Source organism: Barbus barbus (genome assembly GCF_936440315.1).
Source record: "Barbus barbus genome assembly, chromosome: 16".
Lineage (NCBI taxonomy): Eukaryota > Metazoa > Chordata > Actinopteri > Cypriniformes > Cyprinidae > Barbus > Barbus barbus.
The window spans coordinates 19,884,860-19,908,450 of record NC_136744.1 but is presented as its reverse complement, the minus strand read 5'-3'; the positions used below and the strand labels follow the sequence as shown (position 1 = coordinate 19,908,450).

At 37.5% G+C, this 23,591-nt stretch overlaps 2 protein-coding genes across 4 annotated transcripts in view; one reads left to right on the top strand and one right to left on the bottom strand.

Moving 5' to 3' along the window:
• Positions 1-17,130, bottom strand: part of LOC306882294 (CDK-activating kinase assembly factor MAT1-like) — a 24,647-nt gene extending 7,517 nt beyond the window's left edge. Inside the window, exons 1-8 of one of the 3 annotated variants that reach the window (XM_079436828.1) lie at positions 16,111-17,130; positions 14,047-14,164; positions 10,203-10,355; positions 10,047-10,120; positions 9,844-9,947; positions 9,346-9,486; positions 8,862-8,993; positions 52-173 (exon numbers count right to left, since the gene is read on the bottom strand). In XM_079436828.1, coding sequence (XP_079292954.1) covers positions 52-173; positions 8,862-8,993; positions 9,346-9,486; positions 9,844-9,947; positions 10,047-10,120; positions 10,203-10,355; positions 14,047-14,135 — 815 coding nt within the window. In that variant the 5' untranslated portion in view covers positions 14,136-14,164; positions 16,111-17,130. Of the gene's footprint in view, positions 1-51; positions 174-8,861; positions 8,994-9,345; positions 9,487-9,843; positions 9,948-10,046; positions 10,121-10,202; positions 10,356-11,966; positions 12,025-14,046; positions 14,232-16,110 lie in introns of those variants that run through there. The other 2 variants (XM_079436829.1, XM_079436827.1) reach the window with 2 other exon arrangements.
• LOC306882293 (uncharacterized protein) lies at positions 16,270-23,591 on the top strand. The gene is made up of 3 exons (XM_079436826.1): positions 16,270-17,187; positions 19,735-20,366; positions 21,090-23,591. Exons 1-3 carry the CDS (start codon positions 16,406-16,408, stop codon positions 21,566-21,568), a joined length of 1,893 nt encoding a protein of 630 aa, XP_079292952.1. The 5' UTR covers positions 16,270-16,405; the 3' UTR covers positions 21,569-23,591.

Genomic DNA, 23,591 nt, shown 5'->3' with positions numbered 1-23,591 from the left:
TAAGTGTTACCATAATATAATTCACATTAGCTAAATTCTGCTGATTCTTACCCTAATCGGCCCAATTGATCCAGTTCTGGAACGGGCGGCCCGTATGTGTCAATGCACAGAGGCTGATAGATGTACAACACCTCCTCCACGCGAGACACGGAAGCAAAAGATACAGTCTGACCCTGATGGAAAGAGACAGAGAGAAAGACACATTTTTGCACTGTTTTGGCAATACAAATGCACAGTTTTTGTCATGACAATAAACTAAACAATAAAATAATAATAATGACAATAAAATGACAATAAAATAATGACCACTGAACAAAAATTTAGACAAGATTTAGATAGACAGACTGCCCAGTTGTTTCAGTTAAGTGTTCTGACTGGCTAAAAAGGCATGGACACTTGTTTGACAAAATCTGACTGTCAAAGAAACAACTGTGATATCAACCATTTAGAAAGTAGGAACATATACAGTCGTGGGGGAAGTTGTGGCCTAATGGTTAGAGAGTCGGACTCGTAATCGAAAGGTTGCGGGTTCGAGTCCCCGGCCGGCAGGGATTGTAGGTGGGGGGAGTGAATGTACAGCGCTCTCTCCACCCTCAATACCACGACTGAGGTGCCCTTGAGCAAGGCACCAAACCCCCAACTGCTCCCCGGGCGCTGCAGCATGGCTGCCCACTGCTCCGGGTGTGTGTTCACGGTGTGTGTGTGCATTTGTTCACTACTCACTGCTGTGTGTGTGCACTTGGATGGGTTAAACGCAGAGCACCAATTTCGAGTATGGGTCACCATACTTGACAATACGTCACGAGAGGGATACCTATTAAATATATTACTTTTGTTAGATTTTCATTTAATTTTCTTTAAATATAATTTAAATTTTACACAATTTTATTTAACACCATTTGAGGTGATCATATTTAAAACACACACTCATTGAGTTTAAAATGGAACTGTTAATGCAGATGACCTCATTTAAACAACACTAACAGACATTCTGTCTGAGATGAAGTCTCATACACACAAATGCATGGGTGCCAACAAACACACACATCCCTCTATGGATACAGATCCAAGCAGGGGATCTAAAGATGTACGACAACATCACTCATTGCCAACACACACACAAAGGCATCACACACAAGGGAGATTGAACTTGCTGGAGACAGACAGAAACCACAGCATGGAGAGTGTGTGTGTGTGTGTGTGTGTGTGTGTGGAGGGAATTTCCATGGGAGAGCTTCTCGTTACTTAGGTTTGAAAGTACTGCATGCATTTATACAGCAACAAAACAGCAAAGTAAAATAATGCCACACAAAACAGGGTAAGAAAAAGAGAGAAAATAACAGTGATACAAGTAACTAGAGCGTGAAAAAGAGCAATTGTGAGGGACCATTTACAATCTGTTAATTGACTGCAATTAAACATTCTGAGTGTGCGCAACCTAAGTGCAAATCCAAAGTACAAAATTACATTTTTGCAACACTAGGCGATGGCGGGTGAATTTGGCAAAAATAAATTGGGCATAATGTATATTTAATGTGAATATGTAGTATTTACATTACCATTCATTTTGAGGTCAGTATTGTTTTTAAAGAAATTCATATTTTTATTTTATTTAGATCAGGGACAGTAAAGGGACAGTAAAAACATTTATAATATTACAAAAACTTTCTATTTCAAATAAATTCTGCACTTTCGAAATTTTATGCATCAAAGAATCCTGAAAAAAACAAAAACAAATCCAACATTTAATAATAATAAGAAATATTTTTGGAGCATCATATCAGCAAACTGATCACAGAATGATTTCTGAAGGATCGTGTGACACTGAAGACTGGATGAAAATTGAGCTTTGCCAATTTGTCATCACAGAAATAAATTTCATTTGAAAATATATTTAAAAAGAAAACAGTTAAAAATGGTAATAATCTGTCATTTACTGCATTTTACTGTATTTTTAATCAAATAAATGAGCATAAGACAATAAGAGACTTCTTTTAAAAATATCTATTTTTTTTTAATCTTACTGACCTCAAACCTTTGGACAACAGTATTTAAAAATAATAGAAAAATAAGATCAATGTGATTTTTTTACCCCCACATCTTTTATGGGAGCTTGAGAAATATTTTTGCCATTCAGTTTAAAACTAGTATTGTTGCAGTGGATTTCTTTAATATAGTTACTTGCTAGATTTTATTTATTCACTAACAATTATGTTTCCTCTCACTGAACCCAGCAAACAACACACACACACACACACACACTTGCAGATTCATAAAAAGCGGATGCAGCACTCCAATTCTACAAACTGAACACTTTAACTTTCTACATACACACCAAATGTTTGTGGTTAATAATGAATTCAAAATAACAAACATAAATTCTCTTGTCCACCCAGCCTGATCAGTTCCAAACTCATGTGTCACACACAAACACAATCTGTCTAGAGATTTCCATGTCAACACATACAAACCATCCAATCATAGATTACTCTGTCAACAGCCTAATACCAGTGGAAAACTCTTCAGAACTCCAATACACACACACACACACTCCATAGTAAACCACTACCGCATCTTTACCAACTCAAAATGAACATCTGCGCTCCGCATTAATTTGTGGTGTTTTATATGTGTGTGTATAGAGAAATGCTGCTGATTCTGAGTATGCTGAGAGACTATAGATACATATTCACTCCCCAGCTCCCTTAAAACAGAGCTGCCGGCGCGATCCATCTTCATTACTATGCGGGGGTGGAGAGGAAAGGAAATCCCTGAGCTGAAACACCCCTCTGGTTGTCTGCGCATTCAGAGTTTCACTCCAAGCAGTTACACACAGTTTAACGGGGCCTTGTGTTCAAATCAATCATATATCTGCTGCGTTTTGACATTCAGTGCCGTCCAGCGCTTTAACCTCACCCCTGCCTGGGCAGTGAATCAGTCCATATGTTTGACATTAACACATAGTAAACATGTTTTTATGAGGTGGACTTGAATTTTACATTTTTAAAATAAACCATCTCCCCTGGTTCTGCATTTTAGAACTTGGGAGGCACAGAACATTTTGACTGGCACAGGAAAGGCTCTACGATGCAACGGCTCATTTGTTTGTTCATTCTGCGGGTGTGATAATTTTCCTGACCAAATCAGCAAATGCCAGTTATTATTTCTGAGGTATGTTGGTATTGCTTCTTGCCAGCATTCAGCTACAAGTATCAACCAGAATGTGGGATGGGATTTCTGTTGTAAATTATGCCTTCTCAAATTTGGCTTTGGGAAGGAGACCAAAAGAAGGCTGTTTCTCCAAAACAGACATGCAAATCTTAAAGGGAACTGGATAAACTTCTGTAGCATTTTATTCAAAGTAAAGTTTCTTGTACCAAAAACAGTCAGAATTTAGTTTTACTGACCATAATTTAACTAAATTAAAAAAACAGGCTGTTTTCGCTACTTTACCTTTAAGAGTTTATGTAAATAACTATTATGATTAGCTATTCTCTTTGTACCAGCATAGTACACACTGTCGGTCACCAAAGCAGACCAAGCTGACCATAGCTTATTCTGCCAAGAACCACTAATTTAGACATTAAGATCTGTATGATTGAAATTTAAAATAACATTTTGATGTAATATTTGGAGTGAGTAAATTTGAAATCAGATGCAACTATAACAACAACAGAAGTGTGCCCAAGAATATCTTAAGCACAAATTTCCTCAATCAAATCTCTGAACATCTTTTAAAAATCTGATGGAATGAATATTTAAAGTACTGCCAAATTCAGATAATTTTTGCAGCCCTATACTGAAAAAGGCTCTGTTTCCCATTGGACTGATAAAAACTTGCATATAGTCAGCCAATCAGTTTCACTTTGACTTATAGACAAAATTGTAAAGAGTTCTTTATTCTGATAATTTACGTTTACATTGAATGCATTTGACGAAAGGAAAGCAATATAGGGCTGGGAATTGTCATAGACATCCTGGTTCATTTTGACAATTATATTTAACTGTTTAATGTGTATTGCAATTTTTTATTTAAGTTTTCATCCATTTTTAAAAGTATTTTTCATGCATTTAACATTTTGGCCCTCAATGTCCAAGATATTAATTTCTGTTTGTTTAACTACTTTAAATATTGAATCATCAAAACAAACAAATAAATAAAAAGTAATTATAAAATAATGTGTGAATTAATTTAATTTTAGATTTAATTTTAGTTTGTTAGTTCTGTTTTTTAACATTTTAATTTATATTTTATATTTTAATAAATATTCTTAATTTAACTATTAAAAAAAATCATCATATGACACCATTGGAAGTTTTCTAAGGATGCCTGGTTGAGAAACATTGCTTTAAAGCTAAATTATACAGTATTACTTTTGTTAATAACTATTAGCTAAAATATATTCAAACAAGAATTGTCCATAAAGGTTTTTACAGAATAACTTTTGACAAAACTCCATTAAACAACGAATGTTGAGTAAATTTCTCTTTTGGATAACTCAAGAAGAATGTGAGAGAACGGCAAAAGGTTTCTGTTTCACATGGGATGAGGCAGGAGAGCGCGTCGGGACTCTGACTATGCAAGTCTTCAGGACAATCCAAGGTCAACAAATATAAACTGTCTATCAGCACCTCTGCTGACCTTCACACATACACATCGGATCAGCACATTTGAAAATGATCACACACTCCCACTGCTCTGCATGGGGCACACAAGAAAAATGTCACAAAAACACATAGATATTACCACAAATACAACAAAATATACTCAACACATTATCTTAAATATCTTGTCCTATTCACAGCAAAATAATCATCAGTCACTGAATTCACACTGAGAAAGTGTCCTGAATTTACCGTGTAACACTAGTGAACACACATACAGGTTCAGTGGGGATAAAGTGAGCTTTGTGGACCCTCCAGCTGGCATTAACTGAGCTCAAGTAACAAGTGTGAGAGCCAATGCCCTCTCCATGCCCTGTAACACACTATTTTGATCTCCGAGCCTCTACTGGCTCTGTCCACATGTATGCCAAGTACGATTCTGCCTGAAAAAGTCAGAGGAACACACACATTGCTTAACTGCACCGAGCCTTAAAGGTGCCATAGAATGAAAAACTGTCTTTACCCTGGCATATTTAAATAATAACAGTTCTGTACATGGAAATGACATACAGTGAGCCTCAAACACCATAGTTTTCTCCTTCATATGTAAATCTCGTGATTAAAAAAGACCACTGAAAAACAGGCGAATCAGAACATAACACCGACTGTGACGCAACAGTTAGGATCACTACGCCCCCAACATTTGCATAAACCCGTCCTTGTTCTAAGCCGGCCGAACCATCAGAAGCTCTGCAGGTATTGTAAATAAACAAGCGCGGACAACAGTGAAAATAACACAATAAATGTTATGTTCCAGGCCGTGCAGGGGGTGTGAAGTGCAGGGATGGGTTGGTGTCTGTATTCAGAAAGGCACAGAAAGCAAATAACGCGAGCCACTAAAGGGACATGGTTAGCTCCTTGCTAGCGGTAGCCTGTGACAGTACATAAGATTTCACTCTCAGTAAGGAGAGATGAGGATGATGGCGAATGACTTACAGATCCTGAGCACCACTGACAAACATCTGATCTTGTGAAATGTGTGGTAAGTACTGTTGCTCCATAATGTAAACATAGTTTGTGTGATCGCGTCTCTTGAAAGTGAACTATAACGCGATCGATGGATCGTTCAAAAGCAGTTTCAATGCCTCGCATATTAATAACGGCTCCCTGATGCCCGCGTTTTATATACAGTATAATTACCCGACGATATAACTGCGAGAGAAAGTATTTAAATATATATTTTCCTCCCTGTGCTTCCTTCTTGCTGATGAGCCGTACTGTGAAACAGCCAATCAGAGCAGAGCTCATTATTATTCATGACCCTGCCAAATAAGCCAATAACAGACCGTTTCATTCTAGGCAGAAATCCTAGGGTTGTAAATGGACATGTAAAATCGTTTCTGGAGATTTTTTGCCCTTACCTAAGCCACATACCTTCTGTGTAGATATCAGAGAACAATTTAAAATACTGTATCAAATGCATTCTATGGCACCTTTAAATATAACTAAATGCACGTACTATAGTCTTAGCCTAGTCTTGCCGATAGTATCCTCCATGGGCCAAGATCCATGCCAACATACACACTAGGGGTGCTCTGATTGATCGGTTACCGATCGGCCGATAATCGCGTTGGAATGTTTGATCGGCGGTCTCTAAAAAGGCCGATCTCAAAAAAACGATCTCAAGCTGATGACGCGCCTGCTGTGAGAGATTTGGCATGACATGCAGCGGCACGGGTGAAATAATTATAATGCTGAAGGTGAGGTATAATTCATATTTATTCATTAAATAACTTCTAAAGTAATTTGAAAACCTAATGTGAGACGTAATTTCACAAATAGCGTGAGTGAATCACCGCGCGCGCTCTCTTTTTCTCTCTCAAAATGCGCAAACGGATTCAAATCAAATTGCGTCTGCACTGAGCTGCACGCTGAACAGTTGACAGGAACTGTCACTTGCACAATCGAGGCAGGGTCGCGTCGTCACTATAGTTTATAAATTGCATTTCTTTTTAATTCTTGCCAGTGTTTAAACCATTCAGCGCTCGCGCGCTCTCCTGGAGACCGTGCGCTCATGCACACTCGCAGCGCGCACACACACACACACATAACGCCAGGTTCACATCCGTGTGCAGTGCTATGCGGTGCGTATTTTTTCCGCGCTCATCATGCGTTCACACTGCACACGGCTGCGGTCCGGCGGTGCGTTCCAGGAGGTGCGTCTGCAGCAGTGCAGAGATCGTTTCCACTGCACGCGCTGAATTAAAGTAACCGCGCATTGTTTGCTGTAAATATGAACATGGATTGACACGAAAATGTCGTTATATGTAGTAATAACAACATAAATGCATATAATTAAAGTCTACTGTGTTTCACAGTCAACACATATGGCTTTTTGGCTAGGTTTAAAGGAAAAGAGCAATTTTAGATAAACAATGTAATAATAAATGGTACTTGTGGAGGTAGAAAAACAAAGAACCGCAGGATTGCTTGTAATAAAGATTTAAATGTAAAAGGAAAGGCAGTAGAGCTGACTGTTTCTGTCAGTGGTAAGTTTGTGATAACATAAGAAAAGTAGTTTAAATGTTTTGCCACTTGAGCAACTTAATATATAAATCTAGAAGTAAATGCAAAAGTAAAAAGCATTGACTAATGTGTTGCTTTGCTTATATTTATTGTGTTTAAACACGTCTATGAAAGATTGTATTACTGTACTGTGTAAAAAAAAATAATCACAATGCTGAAAAATCATTTTCAGTGACAATGTTTGGATTTGAAATCAAAATAATGGATAAATGTTGTGTTTGTGGTAAACAGCCACAGATCAGTTGCAGACTCCTGTGTGAAAGCACAGTCAGTGCTGCTTCTGCACCGCTTACGCACTGCAAACGGAGTAGGCCTATGTGTGAACCTGGCATAAAAGGCCACCTCATATACAGCACACAAAATCAGCCTTGTACTGTGTGTAAGCTATTGCACGATTGTAAAAACAAAAATGCACTGCATGATCAAACATTTAGGTGAGATAAATATATATTTTGAAAAATGTCTAAAAAATGCCCCCTCTACCCCTCAAATTAAAAACTCCCCTCTCACAGGAGTCTCCTAAGAGAGGAATTCATTCTCAAAAATGAAATTCAGGCCCTCAATAAATGTCTAAAATTTCTGATTGGAGTATCACTATAAATAATTCTACATAATAAAAAGAAGGCTTTAAAAAGATTGGTATCGGCAGATACTGCTTTCTGTGATCGGCAACCGGTGATCGGCCTCAAAAATCCTGATCGGAGCACCCCTAATACACACCACTCATCTCTTCATGCCAACCACAAGACAGGTTTGTGGAAACTTATGCACTTGGATACACACACACAAACACAGACAATGTGCACTGTTTTTGTTTTTACTCTCAAACAGCAGTTTTTTAGATGTATTGCTCCCCCTCCTCGTTTGCATACACATTCATGACATGTTGGTTCAGGTCTGTGTCCTCTGCAGTGACCGCTGAAAGGATTTTTTTTAAAGAACAAACCTGTCTTACCTGCTTTACAACACAGACGCACCACAAAATGATATAAACACACACACACACTCCCACGTCATACTCAAACATTGGCTAATACAAGCATGCTGGTGTGTCTGTGTGTACGCAAAAGCTTGTGCACATAGTGTGCTGAATATAACACAGGAAATGTTTATAAACACATGAAAAAAAAATCTATCTAAAAAAAAATATATATATATATATGTGACCCTGGACCACAAAACCAGTCATAAGTAGCAGGGGTATATTTGTATATAGCCAACAATACACTGTATGGGTCAAAATTATCAAAACTTTTTTATGCCAAAAATCATTAGGACATTAAGTAAAGATCATGTTCCATTAAGATATTTTGTTCATTTCCTTTTGAGGCGATTTTCTCAATATTTTGATTCCAGATTTTCAAATAGTTGTATCTCGGACAAATATTGTCCTATGCTAACAAACCATAAATCAATGGAAAGCTTTCAGATGCTGTATAAATCTCAATTTCAAAAACTTGACCCTTATGACTGGTTTTGCGGTCCTGGGTCACATATAAATAAATAAGGAAATATATATATATATATATCATTCTTCATTTGGTGGCATTTCTCAGCTAATCCTGGAATTGCTTTGGTTAATTATTAATTACTATGATTAAAAATTGTATCCACTATAAGCCCTACCGATTATGTGCGCATGCATGTATGTATGTATGTTGTTCCCTCACCATCATTATTCCAGTAGAGAAGATGTTTGCTGGCTTGACATTTTGCTTTTGTTTTTCTATCTGGGTCTCCAGATGAGCAGCTCGATCTTTATGTTGGGCCAACAGCATAGCCGCAGGTAACTTGGAACTTTCCTGCAAAACACAAACACAACATTGAGGATATGCTTTTATTTTAAACATTTTTGACACTTTAATTGACAGTGAGGAGAGGACAGTGATGGATGGGAAGGGAAGATCAGGAAATAACACAAGTTAGAGTCAAACTTGCAATGCTTGCAGAAGCACCACAACTCTACATGGCTGAGCACTAACCACTAGGCTGCAACTCCAACCAGATAAGGGTATTGTTTTATACATTGTGTGTGAAGTATATGAAATACGGACTACGAAAAAAAAAGACAAATCTAAAGTCAGGTACACATGCTAAAGTAGAAAGGCAATAAAACATCAGCCCATGGACCAAATCAACACAGTGTGAGTGTACCAGTTCATCCAGCAGGGCCTGTTTGTTTTTCCTCTTGGCCTGTAGTTGTCTCTGTTCCTCCTGCAGGGTCTCCAGTCTCCTCTGCTCTGAATCCTGCTGCTCCTGTAACAACAGCTCCTCCAACTCCTCCTGCTCACGTGTCTAAGAGAGGCAATATTAAATTAAGGATGGAAAGATAAAAGAAAATTAAATAAAAAAGTAGTATATATTTATTTGCCATGTCAGCATCTTAGGCTATTTTCATGGCAAAAACAATTTAAAAAATACAAGTATAACAAATACAATAAAAACCAGCAAACAAACAAGTTATATTACACAAGATTTTTTACATTTAAAATAAAATAAAATAAAAAACTCAACTGTGTCTGGAGCACATGCACATATTGCTAAGCTGTGGCTCCAATAAGATGTCATTCTGATATCATATATTTCTGCTTAAATAAGACTCACTTGAGGAATTATCCAACTGTCCAATCAGAACCATGCACACATACTCACTAGTTTGGCTTTGTTTCTCTGTATAATGTCTTTGTTATCTCGCTGGTACTGTTCCATAATCTGCTTGGTCCTTTCAACATCTATGTTATTAGTCAGGTTAAACACTGGACAAAGAAAGAGGTAAATACATTTAAAACACTTTTAGAATGTCAGAAACTGAAAAAAAAATTTGAGTAAGAATAAATAAACCATATGTATCTCACCAATGTCCTCCACTTGTTCAAGGTAGTCATTATATTCTTTCAGAGTGGAAAAATCTAATTCCCTCTTATTATAGCTGAAAAATGAAAGAAACACATTAAAATATAATAATTAGCCACTAAGATAAGTTTGGATACACACTTTTTTCTGGCACATACATTTTGAGAACCTTCTTGCGGATCTCCACCTCTTTATCGATGGCTGGATCTTCGAAGAGCTGCACGCGGAAATTACTCTTTCTGAGAGGAGTGTTGCACTGCACACAGTTACCTGAGCCACGGACAAACAGCATCTCCACACAGCTCTCACATCTGAAACACACACAAACATTTTACTCACATTGGCAGAAGGTCTGCTGAATGAGGTTCAATATAAACAGTAATGAAATGTGAAATCTGCTGGAAAAGCCTTCAGAAGCGATTCCACACAAACACACATTTCAATCATCTCACTGCTTCAGAGGGTAAAATTTGGCCCTCGAAACTTTCCAACCGGAGTCATAAGACTAATGGATAAAACAGAGGCCTGATATGTGTGTGTGTGTGCGTGCGCGTGGTGGTCTTAATCATAATGGAGTGATGATGGGATGGGTTTGAAGCAAAGCAGACATACACATTATGAGCTGACAAAGTACAGTGTGTGTTAAAAACCAATGTTACGTCTTGCCCAGGATTTATGCATATAACTAATGCAGAGTTTCAACTAGATTTTCTTAAAAATACAGTAAACAATCTTTCGTTTTCCACTGAGCAGTTTAACTTTCCTTTTCTATGTCTGTTTTTCATTTCCCCACTCTTTCTAGAGATTAATTTGCTCTGTGAAACTGTTCAATATGCCAGATACTGTATATAATACAGTGGACAAACTTTGCTGGTGACAGGAAATTATGGAGGCGTGAAAGAGGGAACATTTTCAGGAATAAAAAACCTAAAAAAAAAACATTTGTTGTAATTGCAAATTGGCTTTTGGAAATAAAATATAACTTAAAAATTTTTACATTTTATGTTTTTTTATTGATAAAAAAATACCACAAATGGTTAAGTAAGCTTATTTGTCAATGAAACTAATGTTTTATTTAACAAGATGGTTTAAATTGATGCATCAAAAGACTTTGACATTGTTACAAAAAAGGCATATTTCATATAAATGCTATTCTTTTAGGTGAACTTTATATTAACCAAAGAATCCTGAAAAAACAAGATCACAGCATTGATAATAATAATAAATGTTTCTGTAGCATCAAGTCAGTATCTTCGAAAGACTTCTAAAGTATCATGTGACACTGAGGGCTGCTGAAAATTCAGCTTTGCCATCACAGGAATAAATTACATTTTAAAATATATTAAAATAGAAAACAGCTTTGTTGTTAATGTGTAGCAATATTTTACTATTTTAACCATATTTCTGATCTAATAAACGTTGAGTATCCGAGACCTCTTTTAAAAACATTAAAATAAAGTTTTACTGACCACAAACTTTGGAACAATACATTTTTGGTTTGTGATGGTGGCAGTGCAAAGCATCAGGAACGTGTGTACTAACCACTGCACCGTAGCTCAGCTGAGATCTGGCTTGGGTTTTCTCTGATGCATCTCAACTGTTCACTTTTTAACTTACTTTAGAGGATAGATTTTATTTCTGAACATACACAAGGTGAGTGTGTGCATGTGTGAGAGAGAAAACGACAGACCTTTAGAAATTCGAACACAGACTCTCATGTGAATAAATGCTAGACATTCCCTGCTCATTCCTCCACTCCCGATCCGTGTTTGTCAGCATGTTGAGAGGTTACTACACTCCTCTAACTCAGCACAACTGACCCCATCACGAACACACAAAATCTGCAAACTCCTGCATTTCACACACAAACACGCACACATAAGCTACCTGTGTCCCTCTCATCAACTCTCTCTCACACACACCTACTTGTGCCCTTCCCTCTTCACTGCTGCAGGTCATCAGGACGCACTCAGCATCCGCCTAACAGTCACAAACACAGTGTTTCTTCAACTACAGGCACTTTTATGTCCCATGGGTCATTTTTAATAACACAAACAGATTTTAGGTTTTTCAAATGCCTTTTCTATTTGATTTTATTATGTTACCCTTGTAGATTTTCATTCTTAAAATACAAGTTAAAACAATTATTATAACAGAACAATTATTATATTCTTTACAACTTCTAAACATTCATTGTGTGAGCCATCACATGCAAAATGATCATTAAGTTATTTAAAATTTGTCAGACATGTAGATTCCATAAATATCTATAACAAAATGTTTCTGTTAACACGTAACACAAAATAAATGCACTATATAAATGAACATATTACAATTGACTTTTCCCAGTAAACCACTACCTTCTATTGAAATCTAAGAAGCTCTGTGTGATACACGATAACATTAAGATGAGTGTCAACAAAAAAGTAGAACAAAAATGACATTTCCAAGGTTGATTGGCATGGTTAAAAACATCTACACTTTTTAAACAGTACGGCTCGCATAATGAAATAAAAACTTGAATTTGGTGGCATTGGCCAATTTACTGATACAATAAATGAAGAATTACTAAAATGTTTTAACTGAGTTACTGCATTTTGCATATACAGTATGCAATAAAGCTGTGATGTCCTACAAAACACTTGACAACTGCAGTTTAGAGATTGTTAAGACTGTTTCAAAACTTGAGCGATTGAGAAAAACTGAAAGAGTTATTTTCTCTCAAAGTCCAGAGGGCCAAAAAAGCCCATAGTTGAAGAAGCACATAAGCAAAACCTCCTTCCACTCCATCATCTGTATTTAATCACATACTACGCTCATTTGTTAGCTGTAATTCCTTTGTTCTGATTTTCCGCATCCAGATGTACACTCTATGAAATGACCAGGGTACTGTGTGCTGGACTGTCTCCAGCAGTGTGTCATCAGTGTGTAATATAGTCATACAATCTCTGAGTCCAAGGTCAGGAGTCCACCATGAGTCCTTAAGTTCTCTGCAGGTCAAGGGCATCCAGAACACAAGGAGTCACGTGACTTCAGACACACATCACCCATGAGATATACATACTACACCCTCTCTGTGGCTAAATGACTACTCTCATGCACCAAATGAACAGCTAGTTTGAACACACGTTCGTCTGTATTCATCCCTAAGACATTTATCATTGCAATAGTTTCCACAAAAATACCACTGTTACAAATTTTTGTTATTACTACCATAAAACCGCCAAATTTAGGTCAGTCCACACACAAAAAAAATACTATAGTCAATTATAGTAAATACTATAGTGTTTTTGAACCATAAAGTACTTGAATTAATTTGTTGTGGTAATTCTATAGTTGCTGTGATAATATAACAACTATAGTAATATAAACAAATTACTTTAACCAATACTGTAGTAATTATCTATATATATATAATAAAAACTAAAGTATACTACAGTATTTATTGAATTTTATCAGTTCACTATAGTTAATACTACAGTATGCTGTAGCATTCATTAACAAAATGTTGTAAATACTTTAATATATATATATATATATATAGTATAATACACTTTACTATAGTATGGTTCAAAAACACTATAGTATTTACTAAAAGTTATAGTATTTTTTCATGTAGCTCACAGAACTGTCGCTATATCTTAGGTTTGGTCATGTATGTATCAAAACATAACTTTGAAGTGTAAATTATTATAAAAGCTCTTTATAATATTTGTACATCACATGCTAATTTGTTATGCTTTTGTAGTTATGGCTGAAAGTAACGTTACCATGGTAAGTTTTTTGTAAGGAGAGCTTCAAAACAGAAGTTAGATGTCATAAAAATATCGGTTTACTGCACTCACAGGTTGAAACACTGGCCTTATTATAGCAAATACTGAATATAATAAAACACATAATACAACTTTTAGTCTTGACAATCACGAATAAAGCCCCACATCTGGAGGATTAGGGTCTGCACAGGTTTGAATAAGTGTCCTGAAAGCAGGTAACGTTACTCACAGCGTGTGTCCGCACACATTCACCATCAGCTTCAGAGATGGATTTCTGTATTTGGTCGTCTTGCATCTCGGGCATCCCTGATCATCCATTATTAGTGTCAATATCTGTTTTAGTCCGCCTGAAAAAGAATAAACAGCAATCAACACACTCCAGAGCGCATAGGAGTGTTACATTGAAAATCGCCCGGCGGAAACAAATATGTGTATTACAATTGTTCCTATTCGAACACTGCTCTAGTTTGTGAGCTCTGTCCAGCGCGATGGACGATGGATGGACGGACGGACGGGTGGATGGATGGATGGACGGACGGACGGACGGACGGATAGATGATGGCATGGATGGACGGACGGACGGACGGACGGATAGATGATGGCATGGATGGACGGACGGACGGATGGATGGATATGTCATTAAGTTACCTCAATGACACTGTAAAAAAAAAAAAAGAAAGTTGAGCCAATTTAAAATTTTAAGGCAACCAGCTTTAGGAGAGAACTCAAAAATCTGCTGAAGCTGGTTGCCTTAAAATTTTAAGTTGGCCCAACTTTTCTTTTTTTTTTCTTTTTACAGTGTACAAATTTTATAATAATTTCCTTCCAAATTGTATTCAGAGGCTGTTCAAAATAAGAGAAAGTCAGTATAATCTAAGAGGATTGTATATGTTTAAAAAAGTAAGGCAAGAACTAATGTTAAAAGTAGGTGTTTATCTGTCAAAGGGGTCATTATGTGGAATAAATGTGATAAGGAATTAAAAGTATGTAATTCACTTTGCAAATTTAAGAAAATGTATAAAAAATAAGGTGATAAATAATTATATGACCCAGTATTAATAAATTGTGAATGTATATTAAAGTAATAACTGGGATGTGTATTTTTGTTATGTTTATTTTGAATTATGTATGTACATTTTGGGAAATGTTTTTGTAATATTGTTTATTTTGTATAGTTTAACTTACTGAAAATTGTCGCCCATTCAGTTAACCATGTATAAAGGGTAGGCATAATAAGCAAGGCGTCGGCCTACACCTTTTTCGGTAACTTTACATACACCTTTCAGAATCTGCAAAATGTTAATTATTTTACCAAGATAAGAGGAATCATACAAAATGCATGTTATTGTTTATTTAGTACTGACCTGAATAAGATATTTCACATAAAATATGTTTAAGTATAGTCCACAAGAGAACATAATAGTTGAATTTATAAAAATGACCCCGTTCAAAAGTTAACATACACTTGATTCTTAAAATGCTGGAAAACCAAAGAATTTGTGGGACCCGAAGGATTTTTCTGAAGAACAGCAGGCAGTTTAACTGTTCAGGACAAACAAGGGACTCATGAACAACTACAAAAAAAAAAACCCACAGCTTTGGATCGTTCAGGTAACAACACAGTATTAAGAATCAAGTGTATGTACACTTTTGAACAGGGTCATTTTTATAAATTCAACTATTATTTTATCTTGTGGACTATATGTAAACATCTTTTATGTGAAATATCTTATTCAGGTCAGTACTAAATAAACAACATGCATTTTGATGATCCCTCTTATTTTGGTAAAATAATAAACATTTTGCAGATTCTGAAAGGTGTATGTAAAGTTTTGACTTCAACTGTAGAGATGATGGCATGGATGGATGGATGGATGGATGGATGGATGGATGGATGGATGGATGGATGGATAGATAGATAGATAGATAGATAGATAGATAGATAGATAGATAGATAGATAGATAGATAGATAGATAGATAGATAGATAGATAGATAGATAGATAGATAGATAGATAGATAGATAGATAGATAGATAGATAGATAGATAGATAGATAGCAGTAGATGTAGATAGATACATACACAAATTTGGTTGTATTATAACAATAATTGTCGAAACTAAGTTTTTATACAAAGCTAGACCAAGAACCTTTCAAACTGAGATAAAATGGTTAAGGCTTGTCGTTTTGTAAATGTCTGTGTCGTTTGAAGTGTCTGTTGTATGAACAGTCTGAGTCTGTTAAGCTGAAAGTAAACACACAGCAGCACACAAAACCTTCGAATGAGATCTCACCTATAGCGCAGGTGAGCTGCGAGAGCGCGTCACGGCTGAGTGACAGCTTCTTTACAATCTGTTTGCTTCGAAGCTGCGTTCGCCCCGCCCCTTTCGAAATTTCGTGTAGCCAATCATGTGTGTCCCCCTCAAACTATCGGGCTGAGAAGTCACGCTGCTGGAGCGAAAGGGGAAAGCTATCCACTTACAAAGACACCCGATATCACTCGCATGGCGCACGGGTAACCTGATAAGCTTTGGGCAGAAACGAGGCGGGGTGACGGACTAAAGGAATCTGAGGTGAAGAATAAAAACGATGTCTGTTTCTTCCAGTGAAGTGACAGTGGCAGGCGAGATCAAAAAGGAAAATGTGAAGTACACGGAGCCTCTCGAGAGCTCCACGGACAGTCAGGGGCACGTCAAACTCCTGACTCTGGACACTCCGGTGGCCACCGGGATGCTCGTCAGGCAGACCTCTCCACCGGAGCACAAGATGCCCACTATGGACTCTTTGTCTGCGCACACTTCACCCGCAGCAACCGCGATCTCTTTGGCTTTTTCACCAGAGCAGGTTGCGTGTGTTTGCGAGGCTCTTCAGCAGGGGGGCAACGTGGATCGACTCGCCCGGTTTCTGTGGTCTCTCCCGCAGAGCGATTTACTGCGCGGTAACGAGAGTATCCTCCGCGCTCAGGCGCTGGTGGCCTTCCACCAGGCGCGCTACCAGGAGCTTTACAGCATCTTGGAGAGCCACAGCTTCAGCCCTTCGTGCCACTCTGCCCTGCAGGACTTATGGTACAAAGCCCGGTACACGGAGGCGGAGAAGGCTCGCGGTAGACCGCTGGGCGCAGTGGATAAATATCGCCTGCGACGGAAGTTTCCCCTGCCCCGGACCATCTGGGATGGAGAGGAGACCGTGTACTGCTTCAAAGAGCGCTCCAGGAATGCTCTGAAGGACCTCTATAAGCAGAACCGGTACCCGTCCCCGGCTGAGAAGAGGAATCTGGCCAAGATCACAGGACTGTCCCTCACACAGGTCAGCAACTGGTTCAAAAACAGAAGGCAGAGAGACAGAAACCCATCAGAGGCGCAGTCCAAAAGGTGAGAAAAACTAGAAAGCTACAAACACAAACTTTTTTCAATGAATGAATGAATAGCGTATAAGACGTTTGTTCAGAGATTTAATTGGTTTATTGACAAGACTGAGACAAGGCAAAGTTTTTTAGAGATCTTGGCATTTTATTATTGCTTCGGTTTCTGCTTGTGTATTGTCACAACTTATGAGCTGTTATCAGCCTTTTTTCATTTAGAACATTCAAACGTGTGCGTAAAATGTATCGCGTGAGTCACCACCTTGTGTATGTCTGTGTTTATTTTTGAGTGAGTAGCTACTCAGGATCCATTGACGCGTAAGGTTCGCCCCACCACATAAATCACTCCGAAATATTTACTTTTCTTTTTAGCCAGAGGGGATAGGAAAACCTCCTCTTCAGCACTCCATTTTAACACACACATACACACATGCACTGGTAATACAGGATTCACTGTAATGTTTTTCTCTTTGTGAACAAAGCTCCAGCGCACCTGGTGGAAGTGACCTCCCTCCAACATATACATATTTTTTTTCCATTTACAGAAAGCTGATGTCACACGTTGCTTTAAGAATCTTGATCAGGAATGTTTTTGTCATCAGTCATATTTTATTATATATTTTACACTTGAATGAGACCATTTTAAATTTAAGCCACAGCTGTGCCTGCACTCCATAACATTTCCAAAAACGTTTCAGTTCTTATCCTAATAATTCATCTTTGGCAATGTGTTTTTGGCTAATATTACTCACAACATAAATGCATTTGTTTTTATAGAGGACATCCTGTGCTTTTCTGTAATGCCAAATGTGGGGGTGTGGCAAATGTGATAATGTGATAGGCCATGTCAGGCGTTTTTAACTTTTATAGACTCAGGACCCCCAGAGTTTCAGCCAAGAACCCCTCTAACAAAGATTTGATAGGGAGCATTTTATTATTAATATAATTAACAAACATTATTACCTTTTATAATGTTCAATAGACTAGGCCTATCAGTGTTTGAAAAAAAAAGTGAAATTACTTTTATCTAAAACCCAGGGCTATATCATAATAATAATGGGATAATAATTTAACAATACTGAAATGTGTTTTTAAACGGAAAACAAAGAAATAGAACAGAATGCAGTGGTCTCGAGGCGTGTTTAAGAACGCGACGCAACATGCAACGGCCCAAACTCATGTAGGCTATACATACAGACAGAACGCGTCCTTTGTTTAATCTCCAGTAACATAATGACGTTATCGCTAAAACATTAAATGGCCAATTCTTTTGGCTGGCTGTGAAAAGGAGCACACGACAGTGTGGAAGTCCTGTCGGAGTCACACAGCTGCTCCAGTCATTCACTAAACGCGCCCTTCTCTCTCAACTAAACGAATTTATGAATCGCGCTGTATGGTACTTTAAAATATCAGCTAAATTTAACCTTTCGTCACTGGCGGCCTATCCCCGTTTGGCGAGGGGCACTGTGGAGATAAATCTGACCATTTGTGAAGTCATGCTGTGTTCTCGGGGTTGTGTTGCCATAGGACTCATTGCGCCAAATGGTGTGCTTGCGTGCGTGCGTGCGTAAAAAGAGTCTATGTAATATAGACAGGATTACCGTTGACACATGAAAGCTGTGATGTAGTGGGTCGCGCGGTGTGAAGTGGATACTCACCTCTCCATTTGTCTGTGCGCGCCCCCGTCTACATCTTCCTGCAGCCGAGTCAGCCGAGTCAGTCCGCGCTCGTGTACAGTTATGCAGAGCCTGAAAAGTAGTAATTCAATATTCCCCCTCTTTTTTCCAGAGTACTTCACTGGTACGAGTGTTCAGCATATAATACTGCCAAAATCATCAACATTGGTGCAAAAAAAAATACTAATTCCATTATGCAATAAAAATTTAAATAATCTTTTAGCAAGTTATTTCTTAATTTAAATAGACATTTGGACTGTTAAAGAATGAACTGAAGTGAATATGGACACCTTTGATCTTTTTCAGACAGTTTAGAAATACTAAATGAGTTTAATAGTTTGTCCAAGTATTTCTATCTTGTATTTTCACAGTGAGCAGAGACATACAATTTGCTTTCATTTATATTTTTATTTTCCAGTGGTGCAAAATATGTATTTTTTTGCAGCTTTTATGATTGGTGGTCTCTCTCTGCATGTTTTATTGTTCAATTTACATTTATGCATTTAGCAGATGTTTTTCTTCAAAGAGACTTACATTGCTTTCAAGGTTCACATTCACATTTCTAGCTTTCCCTGGGAATCAAACCCATAACCTTGCTGTTGCTAGCACCAATTTTGTATTAGGCCTACCAAAACATTTTCAATTTATGATATCTTATTGTTTCCGTTGTGTGTATTAAGAAATTGTGCAAAGTAATATTAACAATTAAAGTGTTAAAATATAAAATAAAGTAAAATAGAAATATAAATTACTTAAGTAACTAAGAAGATTAAATATCTATACAGAACATAAATGTTTTATAATGAGCAGAAGTGTAGAGATGGAGACAGAAAGGAAGACACACACTGTCTCTCATCTCTCTGTCTTTCACGTTCTCTCAGTGAGTCAGATGGAAATCACAGTACAGAGGATGAGAGCAGTAAAGGTCAGGAGTCTCAGTCCCCGTGTCCGATGTCAACCTGCTGTGATTGGACCGTGGGTAATGCAGTTGTGTCTCTCTGCTCTGGAGCTCTGGAGGCCGGGGTCATCGTCCAGCAGGTTGGAGACAGCAGGAACTCTGTCTCGCCACCATCCATCATCTTTAATGGAGTCTCAGTCAACACTCCCACCCCTGTTTTCCACAATGGCACCCCTTCATTTCTCTCCACCACAGGACACGTCCTCTTCAGTGCCATGAACTTGGGACTCCAGTCCCTGGCTTGCAGATCTGCGGCAGATGTGGAGATGGATGGTGCAGGAGAGGATAAACCGGTAACAGCAGACCCTGCACTGGCGTACACCTCTTTTCACTGCACTGTGAATGGGACAGATGTAGAGGTGAAAGCAGAGAATGTGAGGCAGGATGTGTCGGTCCAGACCACGTCTATAAGCTCAGCATTCAATGTGACTCCATCTGATGGCTTGCAGCTTGAAGGTTACAACTTGGTTTCTGAAGGCAATGGGAACTCGCTGCTCGGCAACAAGATGGTACATCCATCCTTGCAACTCTCATCATCTTCTTCACCCTCATCAGGTGAGTGAGTCTCATCAAACATCACTCATAAAATAACATCTATCCTTTGAGCAGGATGAGAAGACCACAGTTGTGTTGTGAGTGTCAAAGAAACGATTTTTTATGTTTTTGAAAGAAGTCTTTTATGCTCACCAATGTTGCAATTATTTGATCAAAAATACAGCAAAAACTGTAATATTGTGAAATAATATTAACATTTAAAACAACTCTTTATATATATAAAAATATATTTTAAAATTTTATTTATTAATGTAATGGCAAAGCTGGATTTTCAGCATCATTACTCCAGTCTTCAGTGTCACACGATCCTTCAAAAATCATTCCAATATGATGATTTGCTGCTCAAGAAACATTTCTTATTATTATCACAGTTGAAATTGGTTGTGCTGATTAATATTTTTGTGGAAACTGTGATAAAGTTTTTCAGGATTCTTAAATGAACAGAAAGATAAATCATTTGTAATATAAAAGTTTTTACTGTCACCTTTGATTAATTTAATCCACTCTTGCATTTTAAGTCACAAAAAAAATCATAAAATGTCAGAATATTCCCTTTTTTGTTGTGGTTTATGTTGTGGTCATTGACTCATATACCAAATAATAATTGAATGTGAACTATATATCCTTATAATATTTGTATACCATACCACCAAAAAAGTTTGAGAGCTTTATCCTCTCTCTCATCTTCCGCCATTTCTCACACCTCTTTCTGTCATCTGTCAGGCGTTGTTGATGGCAGTTCTCCTGCTCCCGCCTCTCTGTGCCACAACCAGGTGGAGGAGCAGGACAGGCTGCAGCTGACCTCTCTTGACCCCAGCACAGAACTCTACGGCCTGGCTGGTGTACACGCACTGTCTGCTGTGAAGAAGGAAACTATGGAGACTCCTGGTGGATACCTTTACCACCTGGGTTACAGTCCTGACCCCACCCACAACTCCCCCACCTCACTTAACACATCCATGACAACCACCCAACAAGACTACACCACTCTCACAGTGAGTGCACCCTTACTCGCCCAAACGGACCTTACCGGTGAGTTCAGAGGTCATGATGCCCAGATGACCTCAAACCTAAATGGAGACTTCCTATGTGCGGTTTCAGAGGGAGGGAAGGGCGAGATGAGAGAAATGGAGGATGCAGGGGAAAAACAACTGACAAATCTAAAAACAGTGCATATAGAAGAAGAGATGACTGACCTTTGAATTTAAGTGGAGAAGGAGGTAAAATCACAACATTATTTTGAAATATTGATTGAGGGTTTTTTATGTTTTCAGCCTCTGAATGTTTTGAAGTTTTTTTTGAAGTATTAAATTATTTTGGCAAATCTGTCACTTAGTTTGTCTCCAGTTTGGTTTGGAGAATCTATGCAAAGTCATATTTGAAGAACAGTTTTTGAAAGTGTTTTTTTTTTTTCCTTTTCCTCTTTCTCTCTATTTCCACACACTGGTACCATATATATTCAGCTATATTTCTATAAGTATAACAGAGGTTTTCAAACTGGGGTCCAGAGACCTCCCCCCAGAGGTCCACAAGAGAGTGCTAGGAGTTCCATAGACATTATTATTGTTTCATTCTGGCTGAAGATTCAGAGATTAATTTGATTATTTTTAATTATTTTATTCTTTGTTTCTCTACATCTAACAAAACTGATATGTAGAAAAAGGAAACAGAGTATCATAATAGAAACTTAGTATGTTCCAGATAATATTTTATACACACTTAAATCTATTTTTATTTTTCACAGTAGAAATTTGGTCTTTATACACAAACGTATATAGCTGCCTTTTATATTTTAGGAATGGTCTCCTATATATGGGAATAATCATTTGGGAGTCCATGGTATCAAAAAGTTTGAAAACCCCTGGTATATAAAGGAAGATTTGTATTCCATATTTCCTCTATATCCCTTCCATCAATCATTTTTAAGCGTCCTTGAGCTTGGGAAAGGCACTATATAAATTAAGCATATTATTATTATTATTTCATACTATTTTAAGTGTTTACATGCATTTTTGAGTTACAAGTACCAGACAGCTCTCATTTTCTCTCTGTCGCTCCCTCTATCTCTCTTCCTCTCACAGTGGGGAGTGTAGACGTACAGGTATGTGTGTTGTATGGGAGTCACTTGCTAGTTTCTGCCAAGAAGAGTTGAGTTTAGCAGACAGGTGGACGTCTGGTCGTGTGTCATTTGAGTCAGACCTTAAAGGTCACCTCCCTATGGAAACACACGCGCACAGACACACTTTATTCACATGCAAATTAAAAATACAAAATCTGTGACAATCTTTGTGGCATTGTTATGGTCATTACATTGCCTACAGCTTGCAATTGCATAATAAGAGGCAAATAATTGTAGACAATACAAATATAAATACAAATACACAATGTTTGCTTATACAAATTAAGGGATGAGTCAGAATGGTTGGTAATCGAATGCCTGTCACAGATGCTGTAACAGATGTTGTACGACTGTCAAAGTTTAGAGTATTATCTGTGCACAAAATATGCTAAGAACTGCTTGTTTCATTTGAAATGCAAACTGTTTTCAGACAGAAATATGGGTAACTTAAACCTGCTGGTCACTTAAAATAGGTAAAGCAATTGTTTTCCTAAAGGATTTGATTAAACTTACCATCTGGGTTTTACAGTGATCCATCCCTGCAAGCATACAATGAGAATTTGATGTCAAAACTAATATCACCTAAAAAGCAATAACAAGAAATAAGAAAAATCTCACTTTTAATTTATACTGTACATTAAACCAAAAACGTCTGAAAATATATTAAAAAGACATGTCAGCACAGTTGTAAATGTGAAAAAACTTTATATGATTGTATATGTGAGGGAGTTGTATGTTTGTATATGGAAGAGTGTGTTTTATTGGTTACAGTAGTTTTTGGTTTTGAGTTTGTTTTTTGTGCTGCGTAGCTTTCTGAGGCTCAACGTTTGATTGGTCTTCAGGTTGCCTGTCATTTTTTTATTGTTATTGGTGCTGGTTTGACATCTGCAGTATTTAACTCCATGACGAAAGCTATGCAACCATTCTAGGAATGAGAAATTACTTTTAGAAACGAGTGAAAAATCTCCTACAGGATTATCAGAAATGAAAGGGATATAGGTGTGAAATGAGCTAACGTATATCTGTAAATATATGAGCAAAAAGAAAAACAGCCTTGTGAATAATTTTTTAGCATGAAGAAAAATGTTAAAGTTATGTATTTTTCT

Excerpts from the sequence above, each read along its gene's own strand:
- LOC306882293 (XM_079436826.1), top strand. The coding sequence starts at position 16,406 with ATGTCTGTTTCTTCCAGTGAAGTGACAGTGGCAGGCGAGATCAAAAAG. Across the intron at positions 17,188-19,734 it reads TCAGAGGCGCAGTCCAAAAG|TGAGTCAGATGGAAATCACA; the intron begins GTGAGAAAAACT and ends ACGTTCTCTCAG. Across the intron at positions 20,367-21,089 it reads ATCTTCTTCACCCTCATCAG|GCGTTGTTGATGGCAGTTCT; the intron begins GTGAGTGAGTCT and ends GTCATCTGTCAG.